Here is a 25393-nt window from a genome sequence, read left to right on the forward strand (position 1 = left end):
ACAAAGAAATAAAAAAAAAAATCACTGTTTTACCTCTGTAGGCCACATAGTTAAGCATGTTATGCTTATAAAGTGCTACTATGTATAATAAAGATGCCAACATTTCAACAATGTTCTTGAAAGAAAAACATTCTTTTCATTTTAGTCATCTGTCAAAAATAAGCCACAGTATGAATTTTTAGCAATAAATACTCTATCAACAGTGTTTAATATCTTTGAATTATTTTTCAATGTCATATGAAGGAATCTACAATTGTACAAATGAAGAATTTTAACATTAGTTTCCACCCAGAGCATTGAGCGGATCATCAAATAAGTTGCTTGAATCCGTCACCGTACTGTTCTCCTGGGAAGGTGGTGTTTTTACTGGTTTTTGAGGAGCCTTTGCTGCTGGTTTTACTGTTTTTACAGCAAAAATGTCATCTAAAAAAGAAGAAAAATATTAGATTCAAAGGGTAGAAAAAGAGCAGACACTATAAGGTTATTATGGAGGACATATAAAGAAAATTACGATGCTTACCCATGTCATCATCAAATATAGATTTGACCTCTCCCTTTGTTTTAGACTTTTGTTTTGGTTTTAAAGTGTCTGAAAGGTCAGCAAAAATGTCGACGTCATCGTCAAATAAACTGGCATCGATTGTCTTCTCTTTATTTTTCTTGTCAGCTTTAGGCCCAGAAGGCACCTCATCCTACAAGAGAAACATTTAGATCAGGTGACCAAATAATCCCCACAAGTTTCATTTAAATTGAAATAAAACGGTACCTGAAAGATGTCCTGTTTTGAAAAACTACTGCTAGTTCTGAAGTCTTTACTGCTTGTAGACGTGGGAGTGGAACCGTGGCTCAGTCCAAACAGGTCGTCCTCATCTTCTTCCAAAAATGACGAGGGTGTGGCTTTTTTAATGGCTGCTCGCGGTTTAACACTTTGAAAAAGGTCATCAGCGTTGTCATCAAAAATGGAGGCGACTGTGCTTTTTTCTTTGTCCTTCTTCACTGCTGCTGCATTACTAGCCTGAAGGGGAGCGGCGGTGGGGGTTTCTCTGGAGGAAATCTTGTTTGAGTTTGACCCGAACAGATCGTCAGAACCAAAGAGGTCATCCTCATCAGACGATAGCGATACCTTCACACCGCTGCTTTTCTTTGTTCCAGAACTTGTAGATACTGGCAGCGGTAGTTCTGACGGTCTGGGGGAGATTTCAGAGAGTGAGGGTAGAGAGGGTGAAGGCGTGGGGAAGATTGGTGGTGTAGTAGAGTTAGGTGGAGTTGGACTTAAGTGTTTTTTGCTGGACTCGTTGGGTTGAGGTAAACCCGAGTTTGGGACTAGCAAGTCGGTCTCATCTGCTTCAACAGACTTCTGTGCAGCTTGCTGTCTTGCCGCTCTAGATTGCGGTCTTCGGAGTGCAGAACCTTTGGCACGACCCTGCAAGATGAGGAGAATTCCACTAAAATATGCCAACATTAAAAAAATATATATTTTTTGGAAAGTAGTTACACATTTTGTTTAAAAATTAGGAATAAAATTACCTTGTGAGCGCTCTGCAAGGTGGAGACTTGGACTGGTGTATCGAAGCTCACTCCCATTTCGTTGTCTGTATGAACATCAATGGGAGTTGTGGCAGGACTTGGGCTCAGGCTGGAGCTGGATACTCCAGAGGAGGAGCTGAGAGGCCCCGACATGTTCGATACAGAACCAGGCAGCAATGCCGTCGGGTTGATCATCAGGCTGGCCTGAAGATAAAAAGAAAACATTATTATTCCCTTTATCTCTGAAATGGAAAAAAGATCGTTTGGACCCAGGAAACAAACTTTTGTTCCAATGCGAGACGATGTGAACGTCTTAGAAGCAGAGATTTGTGGAAAACATGAAGTTTTTCATAGCAGCTTTTTCAAGAACGAAATGAGGAGAATGAGTCCAAGAGATAAAGATTGAGAGACGACTACACAAAGACACTTCCAGACAACATTCATGTGAGTGTTTGTCCAGCAGAGTCACAAATACTTTTTATAAAAATTGAATTTGAAAACAGGATGATAGAAGCAGAAAACGTGCAAGTGGAAACAGAACAGCCGGAATGCCGAAAATGAAAGAGTTGATTGATTTAAAATAATAAAAATACTTGAAGTTTCCCAATCCTGGATGAGGAATCTTTAGGTTTTACGGGCCTTGGAGCGGGTTTCTGTGTGGTAAGATTGCAATGGGATTAGAGTTTTGTTTGAAAAAAAGCTTTTATTTAGCTATTTCAGAAACAACACCATGCAGATGAGTCCATCGTTTAAAAAAGAACATTATGAAAACGCTTTAAACAGCTGTATGAGGCACTGCGGAGCAATAAAACAGATGGCAGCTGCTGCACACGCTCAGAGCCGACTCACTTGGATCTCTGCTACGGGTTCGGGACTTGCAAGCGGCGCTCGGTCACTAGGTTTTTTAGGTTTCTCTGCTACTTTCTGAAAAATAAAAATGAAAAAAAAAAGTCTTAAAAATCAGTTTTGTTTTTAATACAAGAGTTGCTTAAAATGATTTGATACCGGAGGAGCTCTTGGTTTGACAGAGCTGAAGAGGTCATCCTCGTCATCATCATCTGCGAACAGACTCTGCGTCGTGTCTTTCACTGAGCTGAGCTTGGAGCTCTACAGTGAAAGTATTTTATTATTATCAGTGTCAAATGAAAGCTTTCATAAATTAAAGAAATCAGAATAATAATAATAAATACATCGACTGAGGCGGCAAAGAGGTCCACATCCGGGTCATTGTCCTTCTGTTGGGTCTGACTGAACAGCAGCTCTTCATCCAGGAAGACGCCGGTGCTGTTTGTCTGCAGATGCTCGTCTGTGGGCTGTAACAGAAACAAAACCGTTTTCCTTTCTGATGGTTGCAGAATAATGAACCATTCTTTGGTAGACAAACCTCTGGAGTCTTTTCCTCTGTAGGTTTTTTTGGTGTGAAAATAGGATCCTTCCAGCCTGACTCATCTTCCTCCTCTTCCTCATCAAAGAGACTGACCGTCTTTATTTTTGCTTTGTCTTCCTTCCCTTCCTCCCTAACATTCGGTAGAGGACTGTCCTTTGAGAGGAAGAGGTCATCGGCCTCTTCTTCGTGACTCTTATCCTGCTTTTTGGCAAGAACATCAATGCCGCCGAAGAGGCTGACTGCTCCGGCCGGCTTCTTTTTAACTTCCTCCTGCGAAGGTGACGGACTTTTTTCCTCTGGTTTCTGCTGCGTGGATGGCTGCTCCTTTGCCACTTTCTGCGACCCTTCAGGTGGCTGAGAGATCCCAGCGGGACGCTGAAAATTGTACAAGAATGTAAATAAATAGTTCTTTACTGTATTTAGCCTTTAAGTACGGAAGCTGAAAATGGCCTGCCCTACTTTTTATTTGTTTGACCGTTACCTCATGATAACAAAACTGTAGATCATGTTATCACAAGAAAACCAATTCTGTTTTCTCAGGATAAACGAGATGATGAAGAATATACTGTGGCATCACTATTAACATTTCCCGCACAGACATCAAGACTGTTTCAAGTATTTTTATTTTGTGGTTAACAACAGAAACTGCAGAAGAAAACACTCCAAAAAAGTTGTTTTTGGTCAAAAATCATGACCACAAAATAATCCGATCCAGAGGAATCATCACAGGATAATAATTGCATTTTAATAGGGAGAAATCAGGCTGGGAAGCGTGAAGTTTGTGCTAAAGTGGGTGCTAGCAAGGAGCACGCTAGTTTAGATCAGCATCAATAGATGTATTTTTATTAATGCTTCATGTTTCAAAATATGGTTGATGTTATTCACATGCATTTATGTGCGACCAAAAACTGAAGGAAATTCACCTTGACCTCAAGTAATATGTGCAGTCAAGATGCAGATTGCTGCGTTACCCGCATGTATTTTAAGTGGATTTAAGGCTAAATTTTGTTGTCGCTCACACTTTTTTTTTTTTTTTTTTTTAAAGAATGTGACTATTTGCATGCAATTTTCTATATATATCCAGCCAGTGTTGAACTTCTTTTTTGGCAGCCCAGTTAGAATTAAACACTATAAAATATATATAACACTATTAAACACTGGAGAGCAATTGTTAGGGAAGAAGCAGTCAATGCAAAAATAAATAAATAAATAAATAATAATAGCCCGAGCAGATCTCGACTCTAAGCTGTTTGTCTAAGCGGTGTCACCGTAGTTTGACGTCATCACTAGCCACAAACCCCCGTGTCGATCTTCCAGGCCGAACACATATGGTACCTACACCGTCTCATGCACCAACCCCTCCGTTTATTTAGCTAAAATCCCTAATGACAGGTAAAATGACAGAATCCAGGGCTGACTAGCATCTCTGCGTGGTGCGTTCACTGAGCTCCGGACATCAGCGGACCTAAACAGCCACTCAGCCCAAATCAGTCCGCTGTAGTATATTTTTTTTTTCATTTTTATACAATCCGCAGCAAAACAAAGCAGTTTGTGAGAGAAAATGTTGAACTCCAGAAAAACGGACCCATTTATAATTTATTGATTTAATATATTTATGTATCTAGTTTGTGGAGCGTAGATCCACTAATAAATCCAAAAATAGACTGAAAAACAACTCTTTTGGAGGGTTTTCTTCTGCGTTTGTTTTCTTTTTTTTGTGTGTGTGTGTGTTAACCACAAAATAAAGACTTAAAACAGCTCTACTCTCAGTACAGGAAAGGGAGAGAGGGACGCTATAGTATATTCATTTTTTCGTTATTAGGAGAAAACGATTAAAAAAAAAAAGTAGGGCAGGCCATTTTCAGCTTCTGAACCTAACAACAGATTTATGTAAAAAAAAAAATAATAATAAAAACATTTACTTTAACAGGAGCTTCTGTGTTTGCATTAACAGCAGGTTTGATGCCAAAAAGAGATTCCTTGTCTTCATCATCAGCTTCATCTTCAAACAGGAGAGCAACTCTTGGAGATTTCTTCTGACTGAATAAGCAACAACAACATAACAGTGCAACGTTAACATTAGATTTGAATTGGGTCGCTTTGAAAATTCTGTAAATACCTTGATGCTTTTGTTGGGGCAAAAAGGTCATCATCATCTTCATCAAACAAACTACTGTTTTCAGACGTTTTGGTGCTGGGGAGGTTGGACGGGGCACTAGTGCTGGTCTTCATCCCTCCTGTCTTGACTTCTGGCTTGACCTGGTTGCTTTGTGAACCCGTCCATTGGTCCTGCCAGCCAAGAAATCAGCAGTTTGTTACATTTTCATTTAAAAGATATTTTCAGACATGAGGAAATATTCTCAGACCTCGTCGTCGCTGAACAGAGAGCTGGCCACAGCTTTGCTTGGTTGAGGTGCGGAAGGTTTTGGTTTTGATTTAACCGCAGGTGCAAACAAATCCTGGAAGGTAAGGAGCTATATTTTAGTACGGCTAACAACAAACAAAAAATTCCACAATTAGTGAAGCGATACCTCTTCTTCCTCATCATCAAACAATAGGAAAGAAGTTCTGCTAGCTTCCCTCTGGCTAGCAGGTTCGGGCTGAGATTGGCTCTTGGGTATCGTTGGAAATGCCTAGAAAGGAAAATGGAACTAAAGTGAAATTAGCTCAAAACGGTTATTGTTCTGTGTGTGCGAGTCTAACCGGTGTGTCTTCATCGTCAGAAAAGAGACCTCTGGTCTGGACTTTCTGAGCGCGCTCAACAGAAACTTTACCAACATCCGCAGCAGAAGCTTTCTGAAAATCCACAACAAAGAGAACAACATGTGATTTCATTTTTTAAGTTAACAGTTTAGTTTCCAAAAAAATAGAAAATTTGCACAGGGAAATAAGAATTTTTTTTTTATTCAAAAAAGTTGCAACCAGTGTTGTGGCCTGAATCAAATTCAACTGTTTAGCAATTAGAAACACATTTCTTTTTGAAACACTAAACATTAGATTTCTGCCTTTTTCCCCATTTTTTCTTCTTTCATGTCAAGTTAAATATAGTCACTGAGAAGAGAGTGTTTCTTTGTAAATTAAAGAAATAGATCCAATAGACAACAAACACATACTTCAAGTTTTGACAATTTCCTTCAATTTTGCAAATAATAAGTGCACCATATTTCCCTATTAAAGCTTTTTTGTGCTTTTTTAAGTAAATGTGAATTCTTTACCAATAGAATTTCCTTTTTACCAAATTCTATATTCAAATGTTATGGCATACTCATATTTTGACCATTAACTGACCACAAGGTCATCCTAAAATCAGTTTTGTTGAATATTGGGTTCAAGTTTGTTCATTTTTATGACAGCATCACAGTATTTTTTTAATCCAAGTGGCACCGACACTCCTAATGCAAACTTTAGAAATGGGAAAACTAATCCCTGAAGCATCAGATTTTATGTCACTTAACTAAAAGAAGATGAGTAAAAAGAATTCATGACACAATTATCAGATTAATCATCTCATAAGATCAAATTTTAACTATACTTTTCAAGGATAAAGATCAATTTTTCAATTAAATAAAAGTTAGAAGTAGTCTGTCAAACAAACTAAAGTTCAGAGATGAATAATTTCTGGATTATATTCAATTACTGACCATATCAAAATTGAAAAGGTCATTTCAGATCCACCAGATCACTTTAAAAAAGAAGAACTTCAGAATGTAACTGTACTAAATCAGAGGGTTTCATTGTTATTTGCTTATGCCTGCAGAAAGAACAGAATGCTGACTGCAGCTTAACTTGGTTCTGCAATTATAGCTATAAAATAAACTCTTACTTTGAAACTAAAATCATTTTAGAGTTTATTATAATAATTATTTAGTTATTTTACTGTTTATTTTACTGTCCTGTGATTTTTATTGAGTAAATGTCAAGATTTTTTATTTTTGACAAATTTGAATATTTTAGAAAAATATTTTCAGCACAAATCAAGCTTTTCTCAGCAATTTTAATTGGTTGTCATGTTTCCCATTCTAATTTTTTCTACTTTATAATTTAATGTTTGCATCCAGAAGGAGAAAACAGAAAAGTACTAAATGACCAATTTCATCACGTCATTATTTCCAGTTTTTCCTGGACTTTTATTTTGAAATAACACTCCAAACCCTGCCAACTGATGTTTGTTTGCCTCTTTTTAGAGTCAAAATTTGGCGTTTTGGGAATAAAAACAAACTAAATTGGATTTTGTTGTTGGTAATTTGTTGAACAATGAGCTACTCAGACCTCCTCTGACTTTTCAGACTCCTCGCTGGTGGATGGTTGACGTTTTTTCAGGCCTTCACTGAGTAAGCTTTTAGTCCCGGGACCAAAGACAGAAACAGCTCCCGGCGGCATCTAAAGATTACAATTGTCACAGAAAATGAAAATTACTTAAATTAAACCGAAATTCTTACTTTTCAACATTAACAACAATTATCATCTTGTTAGGGAACAGAAAGTCGTTTTGTTGACCTTTTTCTCTGATGATTTCGGTTTCTCCTCCACCGCCTCCCTCTTGGCCTGAGTCGGCTGTGGGCTGTACTTTTCATTAAAGATGTCCTCGCCGTCTTCATCATCAAAAAGGTCAACTGCTTTCTTGAGTTTGGGTTTCTCCTGAACGACTGAAAAATAAATAAATAAATAAATAAAAAAAAGTAGGACAAGAAATAAAAAAAATGCTCTGACTGCAGCCCCTAAATGTTCATGCTTGTCAATCAACTAACCTGAGTTGGGCTTTTTCAGGCTGTTTCCACTAAAGAAGTCATCATCATCTTCATCGTCGTTATCAAACAGCCCACCCCCTCCGGTTTTAGCCGCTCCAGCGGCATTATTCTTAGCGGCTGAGGTCCCGCTGCCTCTGCTCTCCTCTGAATCAGAGTCTTGCTTTGAAGCAAAGAGGTTGTTATCTGTAGAAGAAACGAGTTTGAATTTATTTTATAAGATTTTCTGCCTCAAAGTTCTAAAATTAATTTATTTTTTAAAAAGGGATTACATTGTTAGAATTTGTTTCCAAAGTGCAATTTTTTTTTAAAGTCAAAAATATTTACAACTAATAGATTTTAAGGTTCAACTTATTTTCTTGGCATCCTCCACAGATATTTTCATTTTCCTTTCATAAGTTAAATATTTTAGTTTTCTTTCGTATTTCAAACAAGAGTTTTACCATTATTCCTGCAACTACTTAAAGCAAAAAGAGAATAAAAAAAGAGGTTGAGACAGCTCCAACTATTTAATGGTTTGGGGACATAAAAGAGTAGAATTTCAGTTTAGTTTTTAATTTATAAAAAAAATGTTGTTTTACTTGTCAAATTGTTATTTGAAGCATTTTGAAGTATTTTTAGAAAGGATCTGTGATGGTGAGCTCAAATAGATACAGTACAGTTTGTGTTTCTAAGTTTACTAAATATAAGCCAATTAAACAAAAAAAAATACAAAAGGAGGCAAATGTTTTAACAAAATAAAATCATGTCCTTTTGGATTTTATTTAAAGAGTTTAAAATAGTAGAATGCATCTGCTGCTACCTGGGAATATTGACACAGCGCCCGCAGGGATTCTCTTTTCAGGTTTGCTCGATTCTACAAGAAAAGTGAAATTCTGTGTCAGCCTTTAAGTCATCTCCCTCCCTACACACAGAAAGCTTCATCTTACCTGCTGTTGTGCTTTTTACGCTTTCATTTGTTTTTCCCTCATGTGATGCAGGTTTTGATTTTTCAGAGAAAAGATCGTCCTAAATGACACGAACAGGAAAAAAAATATATATTTTTTAAACATTGAAACGAATACATTGATAGTATGTTTTTAACGTACCTCGTCATCATCATCGAAAAGACCTTTGCCGCCGCTGAAGAGGCCACTTTTCCCTCCGAACGGGGAGTAATCATCCTCTTCGTCCATCTTAGGTGGCTTGAACATATCATCGCTGTCCTCTCCGTCGGCTGTTAAAGGAAACTTTAATTAGGCGTTTTAGCTAAAAAGCTACTGCAGAGAAACATTGCGATGTCCAACTGGATGAAGTGATGATGAAAAATGTCCCACCTATTGATGCCGCAGACTTTGATTTTTTTCTGCCTTTACTTCTCTTAGATGCCAAAGCTTCAAAACAACACAGATGAGAAAATAAAAGCTGATGGATAATGAACTCATCCTTAATTTGGGCTTAAATCAAATATGATATGGAGATAAAAACTAGAAATCCTGATGGAGACTTACAGGCGCGATCTCCCTCAGGTTTGCTCACAGGTTCTGCTCTGATTCGAGCGGCGAGCTCCTTCGTGAACAACGAAGGGTCCGTGTTCTAAACACGACATGAAAACATTTCAATCCCTCCCCGTCGAACAGCAACTGAGTAATATTTCACACTGAAAATCCAAGTCAGAACTATCTCGGGCTTACATTAATGTCCTCATCATCCTCATCAGAATCCCCAAAAATATCTGAATCTTCCCCGTCTTCATTGTCCTCAGTGCTCGTCAGAGACGACTTCTAGATAAATAAGAAATTATAGTTTAGCTTAAAATTTATTGTAGCTTTTAAATCCCCCTGGGAGGATGTAAACAGTTTTTACCTTCTTGTGAATTTCAGAGTCCCGATCAAAATCATCATCGGAATTCTGTTAAATAAATAAAAGGGAGACGATAATAAATATTGGTCGCTACAAAATAAATAAATAATTTATAAAGTAAAATGATTAATAACACGTCTCACAATTGCCTCCTTTCCATCTTCACTCTCGATCACACTGTCCCGGTCGCTGTCAACTGACATTTCTGAAGACAAGCAACCAGTTAGAATAACACAAATCACACTGATTATAGTGTTAAAAAAAAAGAAAAGAATTACCGTCACTTGAAAGGTCACCGAGGCCAACATCATCTTGCTCCATAAATGCTTGGGAACCAATCAGATATGGAAGTGGTCTGTCTACGTACAGATCCTACCAGGCAGAAACACAAACCAACAGTCAAACTGAAGAAAAAGCAACAACTCATCGTGATCGGTTGAAGTCTGGGGGGGAAAAAAAAAAAAACAACAAAAAGGACACACCTTAGGCTCCAAGATGGCCTCCACTTTGTCTGCAGCGTCTTCGTCCTCTGAGTCAGAGTTCCCCGCTTTGATGTCCAAATGCTCAAACGCCGACTCCAGAACTTTCAGTCCATAATTTACAGCTTCCTGCATTTTCGGGATCAGTTCTGCCTCTTTCTGCTCCCTCGTCCTCTCCTTAAGAAAAAACAAATCCATTTAAAATACATAAATTAATAAATACATTTGACTTTTTTGTGTTGATGTACCTGCTCAGGATGCTTCTGTACGACTTCAGGCTTTGAAAGAGTCTCCTCCACTTCTTCATCGTACACTCTCTGTGACAGAAAACAAAGAAAAGAGAAAGAAATGGCAGCTAAAAGACATAAAAGTATTAGAAAATTATTATAAAGCTAAACCTAATTAAACGACCATGCTTACATTTTCAATAAACTGTGTATTTGACAGCATAAGAAAGTCATTGAAGACGGAGTGCAAGCGGCTGTCTGTGGCTTTTGTATCCCGGATCAGGCTGTCCAGCTGCTTTTCAATCTCATGCGTCTTGGACAACATTTTCTGGGAGAAGTCTTGGAGGTAGAGAAAAAGCTGTAAAGAAAACAAACGTGTCAAATAAAGAAAGACTCTCCAACTATTAGCGACTAAAGCAGAATGAACGTTGAGGTTTCCGTCTCACCCCAGAGTCTGCTGCCAAAGACCAGTTGGCACTGTGTTGTCGAATTTCCTCCACGCTCCACGGCCTCTCCCAAATACAAGCATCTTTCTCCAAGAGTTCATTCCTGGCTGGACCGTTCGCCATAAACTCCTGCAAAGTGCTCATCTGCAAACAATTCATCGGCATCATCTTATTTAAAGATTGAAATTCTCTTCCTGGATGCAATAGCCTTTAACAAAGTTTAATTTTCATTTCTAACAATGGTGGGTTGTAGTTTAGTGAATAGTGACTCCTGCAAGTCAATCAGAAGTTAAACATGTTAGGCTGTCCTTGGCAGACTAACTGAAACACAGCAGCAGCACACCAGGATCAAGTTTTTGAAGCCTACTCTAATCGGGTTACTTAAGCGAATAAGTATTGATATATAACTTTACAAAAATGCCCAGTCCTCATCTCACACTCTGTAGCATGCTTCACTTTTAAACAAATAAAAAGAAAGAAATTGAGAAAAAAAATCCATTATTTCTCTAGTAAAAAAATAAAATAAATAAAATACAGGAAAAATACAAATGGCGGCATTTCAGTGCACACTTGTAACCAGAATAGAGTTTGCTTTCTTGAGTAACTTTGTGGGAATGATGTGAAGAATTTACACAGCTTCAGATCCTCTTTTTGACTCTTCCGGAGAATTTTTAGGTGCATTAAAACTCCCGTATGTACTTTCAGCGACTGGCAACAGAGTGCGGCTCATCCAGGAGATTCCTGATTTTGCTTTTGAACTTTTCAATAAATTAAGATGTTTTCTGTGCACAATATAGGCATTTGCTGGCAGCACCAGAAGCTCAAAACACTTTTACTTTTTGTACTCTTTTAAATTAAAAGCTGAAGAATCCTGATAAGAGGGGCCCGCTGTAACAATGTGCTTTAGTCCTCCGAGACTAGTTCTCCAAACACCTATGGCTGTACCAGCATCTTTTTGGTCTTTTGGAAAGACTCATTAAAATGTGAAAGGATATGCTAATCAATTTACAAGCTACTTTGAAAGAAAAATGCATAAATTAAGTGCAGATCACATTGAAAGTGCTGCAAATCCTCATTTAGAAAGCATTACAAATACAATCATTCTAGACATTTTTTTTTAACATTTCTGCAATCAATAAGATCAAGTATTCAATCAACAATCAAACGGTGGATCAGATGAAAAGTACAAACCTCATAAATGGGGTAAAATACAATCCGAAATGATGCCACGCTTTAATAAACAGCTTGCACTTTCACTCTTAGGTCAAGGGTTTTAACGTCGCCATGGGAAAACAAACCAGGAACAGAAGTTAATCCGTAAAAACCTCTAGCTGGTGACACGCTCACACTTAAAACGTGACTTTTCACATGAGTGAAATAGAATGCGTGAAGGAAAATAACGAGTCCGAAATCCCAAAACTAATACAAACACTAAACAGAGCTTCAGTTCTGCGTGAGAATAAATAAAAGCCTCAATTGAAATTTACCCAGCATGCATAAAGTCCTCCCGATTTAAAACAAAAATAACACAAAAAAGAATTAGCCTCAAATTAAATGGCAAACGCTCACTCAGTACGACTTCATAAAGTAAAAAAAAAATGTGTTTCCTATTGCTAAAACGTCTTTTTATGGCCAATTCTGAGTGTTTAGCTAGCAGTTAGCTTTACTTTGCTAGCTAATACTAACCGTAACTCTTGCGCCACCGAGTAACAGAAAGTGATGTCGCGAAGTTATTCACTCCCACGCTTACCTTAAACGGTTCCGGTCAAATGCTGCTCACAACGGCCAAGTGTGGTCAGAAGAAGTTTAAAAAAAATAGTAATCGATTATGCAAAATTTGGCCTTTCCCTCATTGGTCTTCTGACAGCACAGCCATGTTATGTCTGCAGACAGTCACCTGACTGCCGTTGCTTAGCAACCCACTGAAATTGGGGCGGAATAAACCAACTGCGCAGCGAAAGCAGTGGCCCAGTGTGTCTTCTCCAAGTAAAAAATAAATTAAAAATCATTATTTTAGCGATACAGTTTGTGTTGAGTTCACGTTTCGCCACTAATATTAAGGTAAAAATATTTTACTTGAAAAGATAAAGTCACTATCGAGTGCTAAAAATTTTAGAATATAAACCCTATAACCTTAAATGTTGGATTGTGCCACTATTTAGTGAAATTGCAGATTCAAAGAGGGCTTCCTGCTTCTGTCGGAATTTAAAGGGGAAGTGGCAGCTATAACGAAAAGCTGCACACTTTATTTTAAATATGACGGATAAGCTGAGAGATTGAAAATGATCAAAGGCATCAGAGGTAATAAAACGGTGTACTATGCAATATATATATATATAATGATTAAAATAAAGTTTAAGATTTCACTTTTAAAATGTCAGAATAAATAATATAATCTGCAGTCCGTTTCATTCTAATTCCCACAATTTTGACTTGACCACCTAATTCTAAAGCTTTTCACATAACATTTTACTTAAACTAAATGTAGTTTAGTTGAGCTTTGATTTCATTCAGCTGGTTTCAAAATAGTAAAAGATACCAGAGTGAAAAGTAGACCTAATGTATACTTTGAATATGGAATCAAGTGAAAAAAAAATATTTTTCTTCATTTGAGTCTTATAAAAAACAAATGAATGTTGATCCTAAATATCTCAGCAAACATTTTTTCAGTGTAAATCTTTGCAAAAATCTGTTTTCACACATAAACTTAATGAAAAATACTTTATTCATAAACAGTAGTTGTACTTTAAACTTTATAGTAAATGAAAAAAATATATTTTAAATTACAAAATAATTGTCATTTTTGCAAAAAAAAAAAACGTATAAAAATATTTCAATAGAATATTTTAAATTTAAGGGTAAACATCACAAAGTGTAAGAATAGAAACTTGCAATTACAATCAAATATGAACAATAGAATAACACAATCTGTGTGAAAACGGTAGTAAACCAGTGTTATTTTAAAAACAAGTGAAAATCTTCCTGTATAAATAAATTATACTAGATCTAAAGCTTTACTAAATGTAATGCTTTCACACATTGTAGAACATATAAGTTATTTTAACAAATTCAAATGTACAGTTAGTTTGTGTAAGATCAATAAAGCAAAAGGGAAAATTCTCTGACAATCTTTGAAGGTTTACTGACATGGTTTTAATGCATCTCTTCTTCCTCAACTGCTTCAAGTTGAGTTCCAGTCGCCGCCTCGGCGATTGTTTTAGTGTCATTCTTGCTGCCGTCTCCTTCATTGTCACTTGTCTGACTCAGTTCTGCATCCTTGACTTCCTCTATCATCCCCTCTATTTTTTCTTCTTCTTCCTCAGAAGTCGTAGATCCTTCGTCTTCATCAGCAGAAAGGCTCCCCTGTTCCTCTTCATCCATTTCTTCATCAATTGGGGACTCTTCTTCTTCTTGGCTGGAGCTTATGATTTCCACGGGTTCCCAATAATCATACAGCTTACCCTAAAAATGAGAAAAAAGTAGAAGGGTCACAAAAAGAGTCAGAGGACAACCGGAATCAAAATATACTGTATATGGGAGGATTAGGGCGTTACATTGAGGGGTCGGGTCCTCTGAAGGAGCATCTGCCACTTGGTGTAAATCCTCGCCACCAGGTCTTTCAGCTGTGAGAAGATAGAAAATCAGCCTTACAGATTTTGATTTGATAGTATAAAAACTGCACGTCGCAGTGCATTTGAATGACTTTTCAGACAACTGTTAACATGTGCAGCAATAATCCTTTAAGAGTTGACTTCTGCATGTTTGCTATGAAGCTTTTTTCAGGATCTATTTGCCAAAACTAGAGTTTTTAGTTGTAAATTGCTTATTTTTAAATAGTGTTTTTACTTTGAAAATTATGAAGAAAAAATATTTGAAACTTTAACTTAGAAAATACATAGATTTAATTCCAAGTCCTCCCCAGATGAACCTATTGTGACGATCAGCATTTATATCACCCTGCTTTTGTAAGGTAAGTACATTTGGAAAAATTAGTCAACATTCCATGATGTTAGGTTTATTTTTTATATGATTTTTTTAAATTAGTTATTCTACTACTAAGACAGCACTCGGCGTACTGAATGGTGTATTTTTTTTGTTCACCACAAGAGGGAGTTCCGTTTTCTGAGCAGGTCAGAAGAGCAGCGTCTACCTAATTTGCTGCGAACTAAAACACAGACAGAAACTGATTGTGTGCCGTGTTTGTGTTCTAGCTGCTCATTAAAGGCTTAACATCAGAAAAAGAAAAAAAAACATATTTGTCCAAGTCTTCCTTTTAAATTTAACGCTTTATTAACAGTTGAGTTCTGTGTCAGCTTTTGGCTCTGTGGCGTGCTGCCATGTCACCAAGCCGCATCACGTATCAAATAGTTCGCTTTTTTTTTTTTTAGAAAAGTACTAAATATTGATTGAATATTTATTTATTTATTTAAATGACTATGGTTTAATGGGATAATGAAATTCGAAGTGTGTATTATGAGAAATTAACGCACTTCACACTCCGCTTCGGATGGTTCAGGCCTCTGCGGCGTGTTCCAATTTCTCATAATACACACTTTGTGTATCATGTATGATGCTTACCTTACTGCGGTAAAGACACTTCTCACTTTCTCTGATGTCACATTTAATTCGCGTTTCCAACTCCGATGACAAAACAAGCAGCTGCGCCTAAAACCGAAATAATATGCGAGAGTATTTATAAAAACAGAATAAATTAGCTGACAAACAGAGTTCAAGTTAGGAGATAATGTGGAAATGAACTCTACCTTCTGATGGGGTGGGAAAACCTGAAAATTGGACGCATCGTTTGCTAAGGTCAGAAGGCTATAGCATAAATAGTAAGCCTGAAATGTGACACACAAAAATACATCCGACATTTATGTTAAATCATGCCGAAAAACAATCAAGGTGGAAATATAATGACTATTCTGTGTGCAGACCTGTTGGTCTAAAATGTCCAAGTCCTCCTCTGGATTTTTTTGCTCCAAGCCGCGAAGTAGAGCTGAAGGCTGCATCCGTGGAAGGTACGGTCTCAGTTCAGCCAGCTGGAAAACAACAGGATCATTTAGAAGAAACCCTTTGACATAACATTAATTACTAAGTACTGGTTTGGATTTGGTGATCGATTCAAAATCCGGTACCAAAACCAGAACGGAACAGATCACCTGGAACTCCGTCTGTGTCGGCTGGTATGTGCAGTTTCCTTCCAGCAACTTGGAAATCATGCAGAGGCTCAGGTGTCGACGCAGCTCTCTTTGCAAAACAAAATATTGAAATTATTAGAGCATGAACTCTAATACAAGCGAAATGGAGTAAAAAAACAAACACTTACTTTCCACGTGTGTGGTCAGGCAGGAGCTGGACAAGCAGACACATGTTCTGGTGATCTTCTGTCAGATCAGTCAAGGCCACGCAGATCCTGGGCAGCTACAAGTATCAAGAAGGCTTTATGACACACAGGGTTTCAATTCCTTGTTGGGTCTTATTAAAAAAATGCCTTAAACTTCCTTGATGGACACAATCAAGGGTTGGATTTTGTGGGTCAAACTAATATTTATCCCAATATTTAAATGGATTTCATACAATTCTGCTGTTTGATTACTGAAAAACAAACAAAAAAGGAAAAACAGACGAAGTACAGACCATGGCATCCCAATCCCTGATGTTGTTGACGATTTTATACAGGAGGGCGTTAACGTCCACACTGGACTGGAGAATGCAGCGCGTGTCCAGGCTGACTTTCTCCACCACACTCAGCAGCAAGAGCAGTTCATCGTCGCTGTATGCGTGAGGGCACAGACCCATACAGTAAGACAGGTACTGAAAACAGAAAAAATGTAGTTAAACTACAAAGTTCTGCTCACATTAAAAGCAATCTAAAATTTTAATAAGATTTTCCCAAATGAGAAAACAGTGCAAAACTTCTCCTTTAAGCTTTGATTTTAGTTTGTACAAGTTTTTTTTTTTTTTAATGTTAGTAGCCAAATATAAGAAGTAGGTCTGGGCAATAAATTGAATTTATCAGTTAGTCAAATTTGCTATTTAAGATTTGGTTTTGGGAAAATCTGGATTTTTTCTCGCGTGATCTGGGGCTTCCATTGTTCAGTGCAAGGTCAGCCTGACCGTCTCTCACAATGTTCAGTTAGCAAACTAGCAAAGAGGAGCTTATTCCCCCAAAAAGGAACTCTTATTTTAGTTTTAAGGAACTGGTTTCATTTTATGACTTCAGACGTGGACCAAATACAGCTGCAAACTATGGTTGAAGGCTGTTGCTACCAAAAATGGGAGCATGAAAAATTGGATTACTGTTGAGTCTGAGAAGAGCTGGTCTCTAACAAGACAAAAACAAAAACACGTCATATTGTTTTACAGCACATTCTTCTATTTAACTGCAATTTGAATCCAAGACGATTCCTAAAGAAAATGTTAAAATAAACACATTTTTGTCAAATGTAGTCTGTCATTTTTAATTTTTGGCTTAAAAAAAAGGTGTAAAAAAAAAAGTTTGGGATCAGAAATCAAATTTGTTGTGAAAAAATCAGAGATTTTATTTTTGGGGTCATACTGTCCAAAACATTGATGTTTTTGTGTCATAAATAAGATTAAACTTATTATAACCTATTAGATTAAGAAAAGGGTGAAGGAAATGTTCTTAAATCAAGAAAACATTTCAGCACATCTAATAAATTAGTGACTTCTTTATTTTTTTTTTAAATAAATTAAGTCTATCCTTGTCTGACCAACAGCTGGGTTTGGTTCTACAGTTGACTCAATTTAGGAAGGATTTATTTAATATTTTAATACGTAAAGCCAAAAACACAGAGAAGTGTCAGAGAACTGGAAACAAACGTTTGTGTGTTGGGACAGAACAGAAGTTCTCCAATCCTTACCAGTACAATTCAAAAGAGAAGTAAAGTTCACGCCGTCCTTTAAGGTACCTGATCTCATATTTGGGGTTGAGGAAACCCCGAGCAGCTCAGGCTGAGGCTCTTTCCTAAACGATGAGGTTACGTTTGCATTTCCTGTAGTTCGTTCAGTCCGAGTTTGTCTTATAGAAACCATCATAGTTTTTTATGTAAAGCTCATGAATTGATACTACTTTACCTTTTGAGATGCAATGAAGGGAAACTGCCTCCAACAAAACATCTGGAGACATCACCATAACCTAAAAACCAGGTAATCTTCACACACAGTCTCACCTTCAAGACGTTGATGTAGTTGTATTCATGGAAAACGATGTGATCCTCGTTTTCGGAGGGACTCTCAGGTTTTACAAAGTCATTCTCCCTACAAAAAAAAAAAAAAATCCCCATAGTTAAGTTAAAAATACTTAAAAGAGGAAACTTTATTTAAAAAAACTAAACCTAGCTTACAGTAAATCTCTCTCTGTGAAAGGCGGCTGGAGATTTTCAAACGGGAAAAGCGTGACGAAGCCAACACCCATGTTCATCAGGACCAGAGTCACGTCTGCCAAGCTCGGTACCCACACTTTGAACCGATGACTTCCATTTTTCGCTGTAGATGTAAGATAACGTTTGAGAAAAAAAAAAAAAAAAAAAAAAAGAGGAACATTAGTGCAACTCTCATGACATAAACCGTCTGTGGGAGGAGACACTGACCGATCTGATAGGCAGCAGAACAAGCGATGTCACACAGGATGTGGAGAATCTTCTCAGACACCATCCTCTCGTTGTGGACGGACATCATCTGGAAAGTTAAAATTAATGGTTAACATTTATAAAATACAATTTTAAAATGTTAGAGGGGTGTCAGGCTTACCTTAAAGAGGAAATGCGTGACCTGAGAAGGACAAGGCAGAAAGAAATCATAAGCCTCCTGGAATAATCCAATATTCACATGGAGCCGCAACTGAGCAGGACTCGACCTGGTTAGAAACAAGAGAGAGTGAGGTTATAGCCCTTCAGTTGATGATGAATTATCCTGACCAGTTTAAAAAAAAGATGAGTTTTAAAAGAACTTCTCAGATGAGGCTATAAAAGAGGCTGAAAATATCTTTTTAAATGTAAAACATGAAGAAATTATTTTCTCAAACTGATAGATTATATTTATTGACTGTATATGAGAACTGGACTGAGTGCCTGTTACATCACACAGAGAAAATGAATTACTTCCGGCTCAGAAAAATAAAGTCAATTTAGTCGCCATTTTTTCATGTCAGATACCACCGTGTTGGAGCCAGATCAGTGCAGTGATTCAACTGTTCTGAGTAAAGGTTTCTATGGCAACCAATCAGGAGCGAGCTTGTTTAAAGTGCACACCCCTACCACTCTAAAGCAAACTCAGGAGATCTCATGGAGATGATTGATTTATTTCTCAATGGAAGTCTATGGAAATATGGCTTCTTAGAGATAGCATGTACTTCCTGTTTGCAACGCCAGAAGGGAGGAGTCACTCAGTCCAGTTCTCATCTACAGCCAACAAGAGCTGTCTTATCAAGATGACATTCTACCACAATACGTATAAGCTCACCAAAGAAGTGCCTTCTGTGCTGTTGTCTGTGGGTTAACCATGCACTGCCGGAGCTGCAGCATGTTCTGGTTAAAGATGCAGCCGAACCTCTCCAGGTGGAAAACTTCTTCTCCTGGAGGCACTTCCCTGATTACACTGGACATCAGAGAGTAGCGCTGCAAGAATTCCCTAGTTAAAAACAAGAAAAATACCATTTTTATCCAAGTCCAGAGCAAAGATTGATCTAATAATGTGCCCAACATGCTTCTGTGGATCTTACTGCTGCTCGGTGGAGATGCCCTCCTCTGGGTTCTCCTCCATCTCTTCAGAATCAGGTATCCTGAACAGATCTTCGTTGCATGCAGTCAGAAGCTGGGCTTCAATCTCTTTAGCTCTGTCAATAAAAACAACAGAGAATCTTCAGTAAAACAAATAAAGACGCAAAGAAAAAAAAGTTCAAACAACATACTTCTTGTTGTTGTTCATCTCCTTCATCATCTCATCCAGGTTGTTCTTATAGACGACAGACTTCATGGCAGAAGACAGCAGCTGCAACAATAAAAAAAAAAATAAGTTGTTTTTTCCTTAAATCTTTAAAAAGATCAATTAAAAATTTGGATTTGAAGCTTACACTTTTTGACTGGGAACTGTGCTGTCCAGGCGTGCTCGGCTCCGAGAAGGTTCCCTTCTCTGGGGTACAGAGAATCTTGGGGAGAGGCTTCATGATCTCCTGCAGAGACATCAGGTTCTCCTCCTCGCTGGAATCGGAGCTCTGGGTGAGATTTGAATTGCATTCAAAGTTCTGGTCCAGATCCAGCTCCCCATCTATAGAACCCTCTTCACTGGTGTTCTTGTTAACCCTTTCAGGTGCTTGTTTCTCTGAGGATGAAGCAGGAGTAGAGTCGGGTGAAGGTGCTGCACTGATGCGGAGATGGGACGTTTGCTTGTCTCCAGATTTAACTAACGTATACTCCATAGTGGAGATACTTTTGAGTCCTTTATCTTTAAAGCCTAGATTCATTTTTTCCAGTTTCACCAGCTTTAACGTGACAGACGGTAAGCAAATGGGTGACTTATATTTTGTTGATGAGTTTTCCGTCGCTGTAGCGTGAGCAGCTTTGTGGCAGGAGGAGCTATTAGAAGGGCCTGGTGCAGAAGTGGAGCTCTTCTCTGAGGGGGCGGATTTTGTAGTTTTGTCATTTTCTTTTGAAGTCTTGCTAACGGAGCTCTCAACATGAGTCACAGGATCAGCAGCAGATTCTGCAGACGAGGAATCTGAACGTCTGCGACAAGAAGAGCCACCAACTTTAGTGCTGGACGCAGGACTGGAAGCCGTCTCTATGGAGGGGGATTTGTCTGTTCCAGCTTTTGTCGTCTTGCATGCAGGACTGTCGGTGTGAATGCCGGGATCGGCAGTGAAAGGAGAGTTTCGCACTGAAGAAGGTTCAGATTCTGCAGCTCCAGTTTTTTGACAGCCAGTAACGGGGGGGCTACACCTGGAGGATTTGTCTGAGGTGGGTGATTTGATTGGTTCAACATTTATCTTAGGCTTTGCAGACTTGCATCCAGAGTTCACTACTACAGGATCAGGGGTGAAAAGCTGGTCTATATCATCAGGGACTGCTGCAGGTTTTCTTCGGCTGGTTTTATGGCGCTCTGCGGCGTGGGAACTCTGCCAGTTTGATGGTGGTTTGGAACTGCCGTGGTCCGTTTTTCTGCCTTCTCTCTTTGGATCTGTTTTACTGTAGGGAGAATAAGCAGGTCTGGAGTCCAGCGAACCAGAACGCCGTGACCTACTGACGACCTTCTGATGAACATCTGAGGTACCAGAATGATGCGTTTTAGGATTTTCCTCACATCTTCTCCTGTGACTCTCATCACTGGGCTTTAATGATGAACTTGACTTGAAATCCTTTTTCTCAGAGAAGCCTGCACTCGTTTCCTTAGTTCCTGCTTTACTTGTACTGTGTTTAGATGATGACGCCTGCAGAGTCTCTCCAGGTGTCCTCTCTGTACAGTCTCTTGCTTTTCTGTGGGACAATTCCAAGAGTGAAGAGTTCTTCCTCGCGGGTTGGGAGGGTGGTGAAGAGTCGGATGTTCTGCTGGAGTCCGAGCCCTCAGGACACGGTTTCTTGGCATTATTGTGACGATACTCAGACTCTCTCCGCCTCTTGTGAGATGACCAACCTGAATAAGGTTCTGAAGACAAAAAAACAGACAAAGATTAAAATCAATGAAATGTATGATGTTGATTGATATTAGGGCTGGGTGAAATGCTTTCTACATCCCTTGACAAGAAAGACTTTGATTTAGATCTGTATTGACAGATTTTGGTGGATAATTAATGCTGAGAGGTAATGTAACCTTAAAGAGCTAAAGTCACATTAGGCACAAAAAAGTCACACAAAGCAGGTAAAACACATCAGTCTAACAAAATTTAACAAAATCTGATCAACTATATTCCTATTTTAAGATAGCATACAATATACCAGAACAGACAGACTTTATTAATATAATTAGACAACAATTTCTGCATTAAAAACATTACCTGGATTATGATTTCCACTCGATGTTTTAGGGTGATGGTGATGCCTCTGAAACAAATCAAAGAACATTTCAGTCATCAAATAGAAACAGCAGTTATAATGTGTTTTTATGAATCGACAGGAGTACTCCAAATAGATTTGTTATTAATATATAATAAGGATGCAACAATCCACTTACACCACAAATCAGTTCAAACTTTAATTTTTGTTTTTTTTTTGGTTCAAAATGTGATTTGTGTATTAGAAAAAAAAATCTCCAACAAACAATAAAAACGAAAAATTTAGAAACATCTTTTTTTTATTTGCTAATAAGCAAATAACAATAAAAAAATTAAGTTGGCTTACACCAACACCAATGTAATAAAATAACATTAAATATACTAAATTTAACACGTGTTTGACACTTAACAGGAACATATGCAAACATGTGTGGTTGGGATGCAACGATTCACTTGCTCCATGATTCGGTTCATAGAGTAAAATACAGTTCATTTTTAAACTGAAAATTGTAGTTGTTTCTAATAAATCCAAATGATAAAAAAAAAATCACTTAAAGTAACTGAAGAGTGAAAAGTAATTTCTAACAAGTAAATTTCTGAATTTGGAGAAAAACAAAATTAATCAGCGTTTTTAGTGTGAACAAGCCTTTCCAAAGAGTCATAAAAAGAAGGAATATTAACACAGTTTGACAACCAGATTTAAACCTAATTCATTTTAGCCCCATCTGGCAAAAATGACACTAAACTAATAAATAAAAGCAGTTTTGTTATTAATTGTTTTGAAGGTTTAAAAAAATAAAATAAAATAATGACAAAAATAAAGAACTGAGAATCATTTTTCCTGCAGGTTTTTAAAAATCACATCAGTTCCCTTCTAAACTATACACGATTCTCTTATTTGTATAATTTAAAGCAACAAAGTTTTTAATCACCCACTCAGATCCTGCACACATCCTCAAAGTGAACAAAATGACATCTTTGACTTAACTAAAAACTGTAGAAGTTCCGTTTAGAGCTTCAGAGAAGGCTGGAATAATATTTCTAAGCAGAAAGATAACCATAAACATTTCAAAAATAAAAAATAATATTCTGTAAAGTATCTGCTTGCTTTAACCAAAGTCGACTAAGTGATGTGACATTAGAATGCAGCATAAATGAAGGGCTAACAGTCTGCGTTATGTTTAATACAAACAAAGGAACCAAAGAAGCTCTTATTTCTTAGCTCTGTGTTTTACCAGTAAAAAGCCAAACACTGTAATAATGAAAACTGTACCCTAAAACACTTAAGACATCCTCACCTGAGAGCTTAGACAACAGCCAGCTATGATCATTCATTCATTACATCATCAATGTCACACATGAAGTCAGAGGCGTTTCTTTTGAGCCATAAATGCATTTAGGTTTCAAACATGTAAGAAAAACAGGAGAAATACCTTAAGTGAGTCGTGTCTCCGTTGTGTGTCATTACTGGCGGATGTTGCCACCTTGGACTCAGTCTCTTGATGCTTGGTGGCGTGGCTGGATGGGGGGCGGTCCTTTACGTTGTGAGGACACTGAGATGATGAATGTTGGCTGAAGCCGTGAGAGGACACGTCAGCTGAGCCCCCACGGTTGTGACTGACTGGAACAGGCTGAGCTGAAAAAAGATGCTTTGACCCCGACAGAGAACTCTTTCGTTCCCTTTCTGTGGCGTGGAGGGGAGATGCAGCGCTACAGGGGCTCGATAAACTGCTGGGAACAAGTCCGTGAGGATCGACACAGTCCTTAAGAGGACCTGCCTCTTTTGACAAAGGAGTCTCAGCGTTTGGTGGGTTATTTGGAGGAACACCCCCTGAATGATGAAGGTATGGATGGAACCTTTCCTTGCCAGGTGTCTGAAGTGGCAACAATCTCCGGAGTGAAGGATGAGAAAGTTTGTTAGGAATTTGAGACGGCTTCATCGGAGTCTCCTGTGGAAAGGCTGTGAAATGCTGTGGGGGAGGCTGCTGGGGTGTGAGGCCCATCACTGTGAAGGAGAACAGAAAAACATTACAAATCACTTGTTTTTTAAAATGTATTTTCAAAAGCAAATTTGTATTAATAAAGGATTTTAATAAACAAATAAGCAAATATGAGATAATTGTATTTCCTAAAGAGGACTATGAAGAATACAACTGTGCAAAAGGTTATTTTAATAACTAACAAAATGGAACATTCTTTTTTTGCTCATCTTTAGATAATTTTTTAAAGCATTTCCACAGTTTTTTTTTTAAATTATTATTTACAATTATGCTATTTTTGGCCTAAATTTAAAAACCTGTTGAGTTTTTGAAGATATTTTTTCCAGAGCAGAAGCAGTTCTTTAAAAATACACCTAAGAGTTGGGGGTGGGACTGTTGGTGTGGAGTAAGCCCGCCCCCTTTTCCTGTTATCCATCTGTTTACACGCTCTCCCTCACAACTCCAACTCATCATTACTGGCGTATTATTTTATCACTTCATTTTGAACTTTTATACCTTTATACTAATGCATAAGTTGTGTTTGTTTTGCTTGATGTAAGGCAACCTTGAATAAAATGTATTATTATTAATAAATGCTCTAATTCTTGTCGAATAGCTTTTAGGAATCAAGTTGATTTTTTCACTGAAAATATTATTCAATATTAAAAATACTGGCTGTCAATGTGATTTTTATTATACTGACATATTTATTTATCTATAAAACTGAAGATTTATTTACCTGCAGTCAATTTGGATGATCAAAAATAATGTTTTTGCTTAAATAATACCCTTTAAAAACACAAAAAATACTAACAATTACAATAAATAAATCCCTTTCTGGATAAACACAAATTGGAAAAAAATGTATCCCCATGTTGCAACTTTAAACACACAGAAGGGCTACAATTGCTAAACTGAGCTAAAGGTTATGAGGTAGGGGGTGTGATGCCTTCACTTACCCTTAGAGGAAGAATAGTCCGAAAGTCTTCTTCTAAAAACAGAAAAACAAAAAAAGATGAGATCATTGTGGTCGATTGCAAAACTACATTTACAATGCAAACAAGTCTGCTTGTCAAGAGAACTATAAGCTTTCCCCACAGCAGCCAACGAAAAGTAGACACCTGTACAACAAACTTCATTTAAAAAACTACCAATGACAGCACGCGACGTGAAAACAAACTAAATTTAACCTTATACTGAATAATCCAACGTCAAAACCACTTTGCAATGGACTCAATTCTCAAAAACAAACACATTTTGTTTATAATTAAAAGCTGCCGAGTTCAAAACAATTAGCTAAAGTCAGGACGGAAAGTGAAACGCATAACAGTAATGAGTAAAGCCACGTTCATGCTTCATTTTTAATGCTGCATTGATATTAAGAATGTATAATCACCAGAACAATTACAAGGCGTGACATTTTCAATGCGCACAGCAGCAGAACCGTACCGCACAGATACGCGATACAAAGCAGCGCGTGAATTAGCAAGTGGTTGTTTCAGGAAGTGAGATTTGGCTAACTGCAAATTAGCAATGTGGATGAAAGTGAAATGCGAAAGCTTTCTTACGGGGAGTTGTCTTGGTTTTCAGATGCTTTCTGCATTCTCTGGGTCAGAAAGGTTTGTTATCCACGCTCACTAAACAAAAAAAAGCAGCTAACGCGAACATTTTCATCCTGAATTCTTCTCCCGCCTGTCCCGGCGTCGAACGGCATTTCCCGAACTGCATGATGGAACTTGGAGTCACATTT

General features: G+C 37.7%; 2 protein-coding genes across 6 annotated transcripts; both read right to left on the bottom strand.

Moving 5' to 3' along the window:
* Nucleotides 1-189: 189 nt before the first annotated feature.
* On the bottom strand, nucleotides 190-12564 carry washc2c (WASH complex subunit 2C). Of its 4 annotated transcripts, none has more exons than XM_024296955.2 (31): nucleotides 12404-12563; nucleotides 10654-10797; nucleotides 10401-10565; nucleotides 10229-10297; nucleotides 9984-10157; nucleotides 9780-9873; nucleotides 9645-9706; nucleotides 9505-9549; nucleotides 9333-9422; nucleotides 9150-9234; nucleotides 8976-9032; nucleotides 8748-8875; nucleotides 8589-8667; nucleotides 8462-8515; nucleotides 7663-7845; nucleotides 7412-7560; nucleotides 7184-7294; nucleotides 5618-5710; nucleotides 5446-5547; nucleotides 5281-5373; nucleotides 5034-5203; nucleotides 4837-4954; nucleotides 2912-3289; nucleotides 2718-2840; nucleotides 2533-2634; nucleotides 2377-2451; nucleotides 2121-2180; nucleotides 1528-1731; nucleotides 767-1423; nucleotides 521-692; nucleotides 190-423 (listed from the first exon to the last, which is right to left on the bottom strand). In XM_024296955.2, exons 2-31 carry the CDS (start codon nucleotides 10795-10797, stop codon nucleotides 278-280), a joined length of 4182 nt encoding a protein of 1393 aa, XP_024152723.1. In that variant the 5' UTR covers nucleotides 12404-12563; the 3' UTR covers nucleotides 190-277. The 4 variants fall into 4 exon arrangements, with proteins under 4 accessions (XP_024152723.1, XP_036071387.1, XP_024152725.1 ...); XM_036215494.1 differs by lacking the exon at nucleotides 12404-12563 and adding an exon at nucleotides 11845-12374; XM_024296957.2 differs by lacking the exon at nucleotides 8976-9032 and having other exon boundaries at nucleotides 12404-12564.
* A 1211-nt stretch (nucleotides 12565-13775) lies between these two features.
* slf2 (SMC5-SMC6 complex localization factor 2) lies at nucleotides 13776-25369 on the bottom strand. Of its 2 annotated transcripts, XM_024297345.2 has the most exons (21): nucleotides 25212-25369; nucleotides 24603-24634; nucleotides 23661-23669; nucleotides 23098-23630; nucleotides 21668-21713; nucleotides 19751-21318; nucleotides 19589-19668; nucleotides 19400-19513; nucleotides 19141-19308; nucleotides 18430-18535; nucleotides 18270-18357; nucleotides 18024-18165; nucleotides 17850-17937; nucleotides 16294-16470; nucleotides 15983-16077; nucleotides 15816-15903; nucleotides 15591-15695; nucleotides 15417-15494; nucleotides 15232-15318; nucleotides 14208-14276; nucleotides 13776-14115 (listed from the first exon to the last, which is right to left on the bottom strand). In XM_024297345.2, exons 1-21 carry the CDS (start codon nucleotides 25244-25246, stop codon nucleotides 13807-13809), a joined length of 4017 nt encoding a protein of 1338 aa, XP_024153113.1. In that variant the 5' UTR covers nucleotides 25247-25369; the 3' UTR covers nucleotides 13776-13806. The 2 variants fall into 2 exon arrangements, with proteins under 2 accessions (XP_024153113.1, XP_024153112.1); XM_024297344.2 differs by having other exon boundaries at nucleotides 23098-23669.
* Nucleotides 25370-25393: the final 24 nt, after the last annotated feature.

The sequence above is a fragment of the Oryzias melastigma genome, linkage group LG15 (genome assembly GCF_002922805.2).
Source record: "Oryzias melastigma strain HK-1 linkage group LG15, ASM292280v2, whole genome shotgun sequence".
NCBI classification, from domain to species: Eukaryota; Metazoa; Chordata; class Actinopteri; order Beloniformes; family Adrianichthyidae; genus Oryzias; species Oryzias melastigma.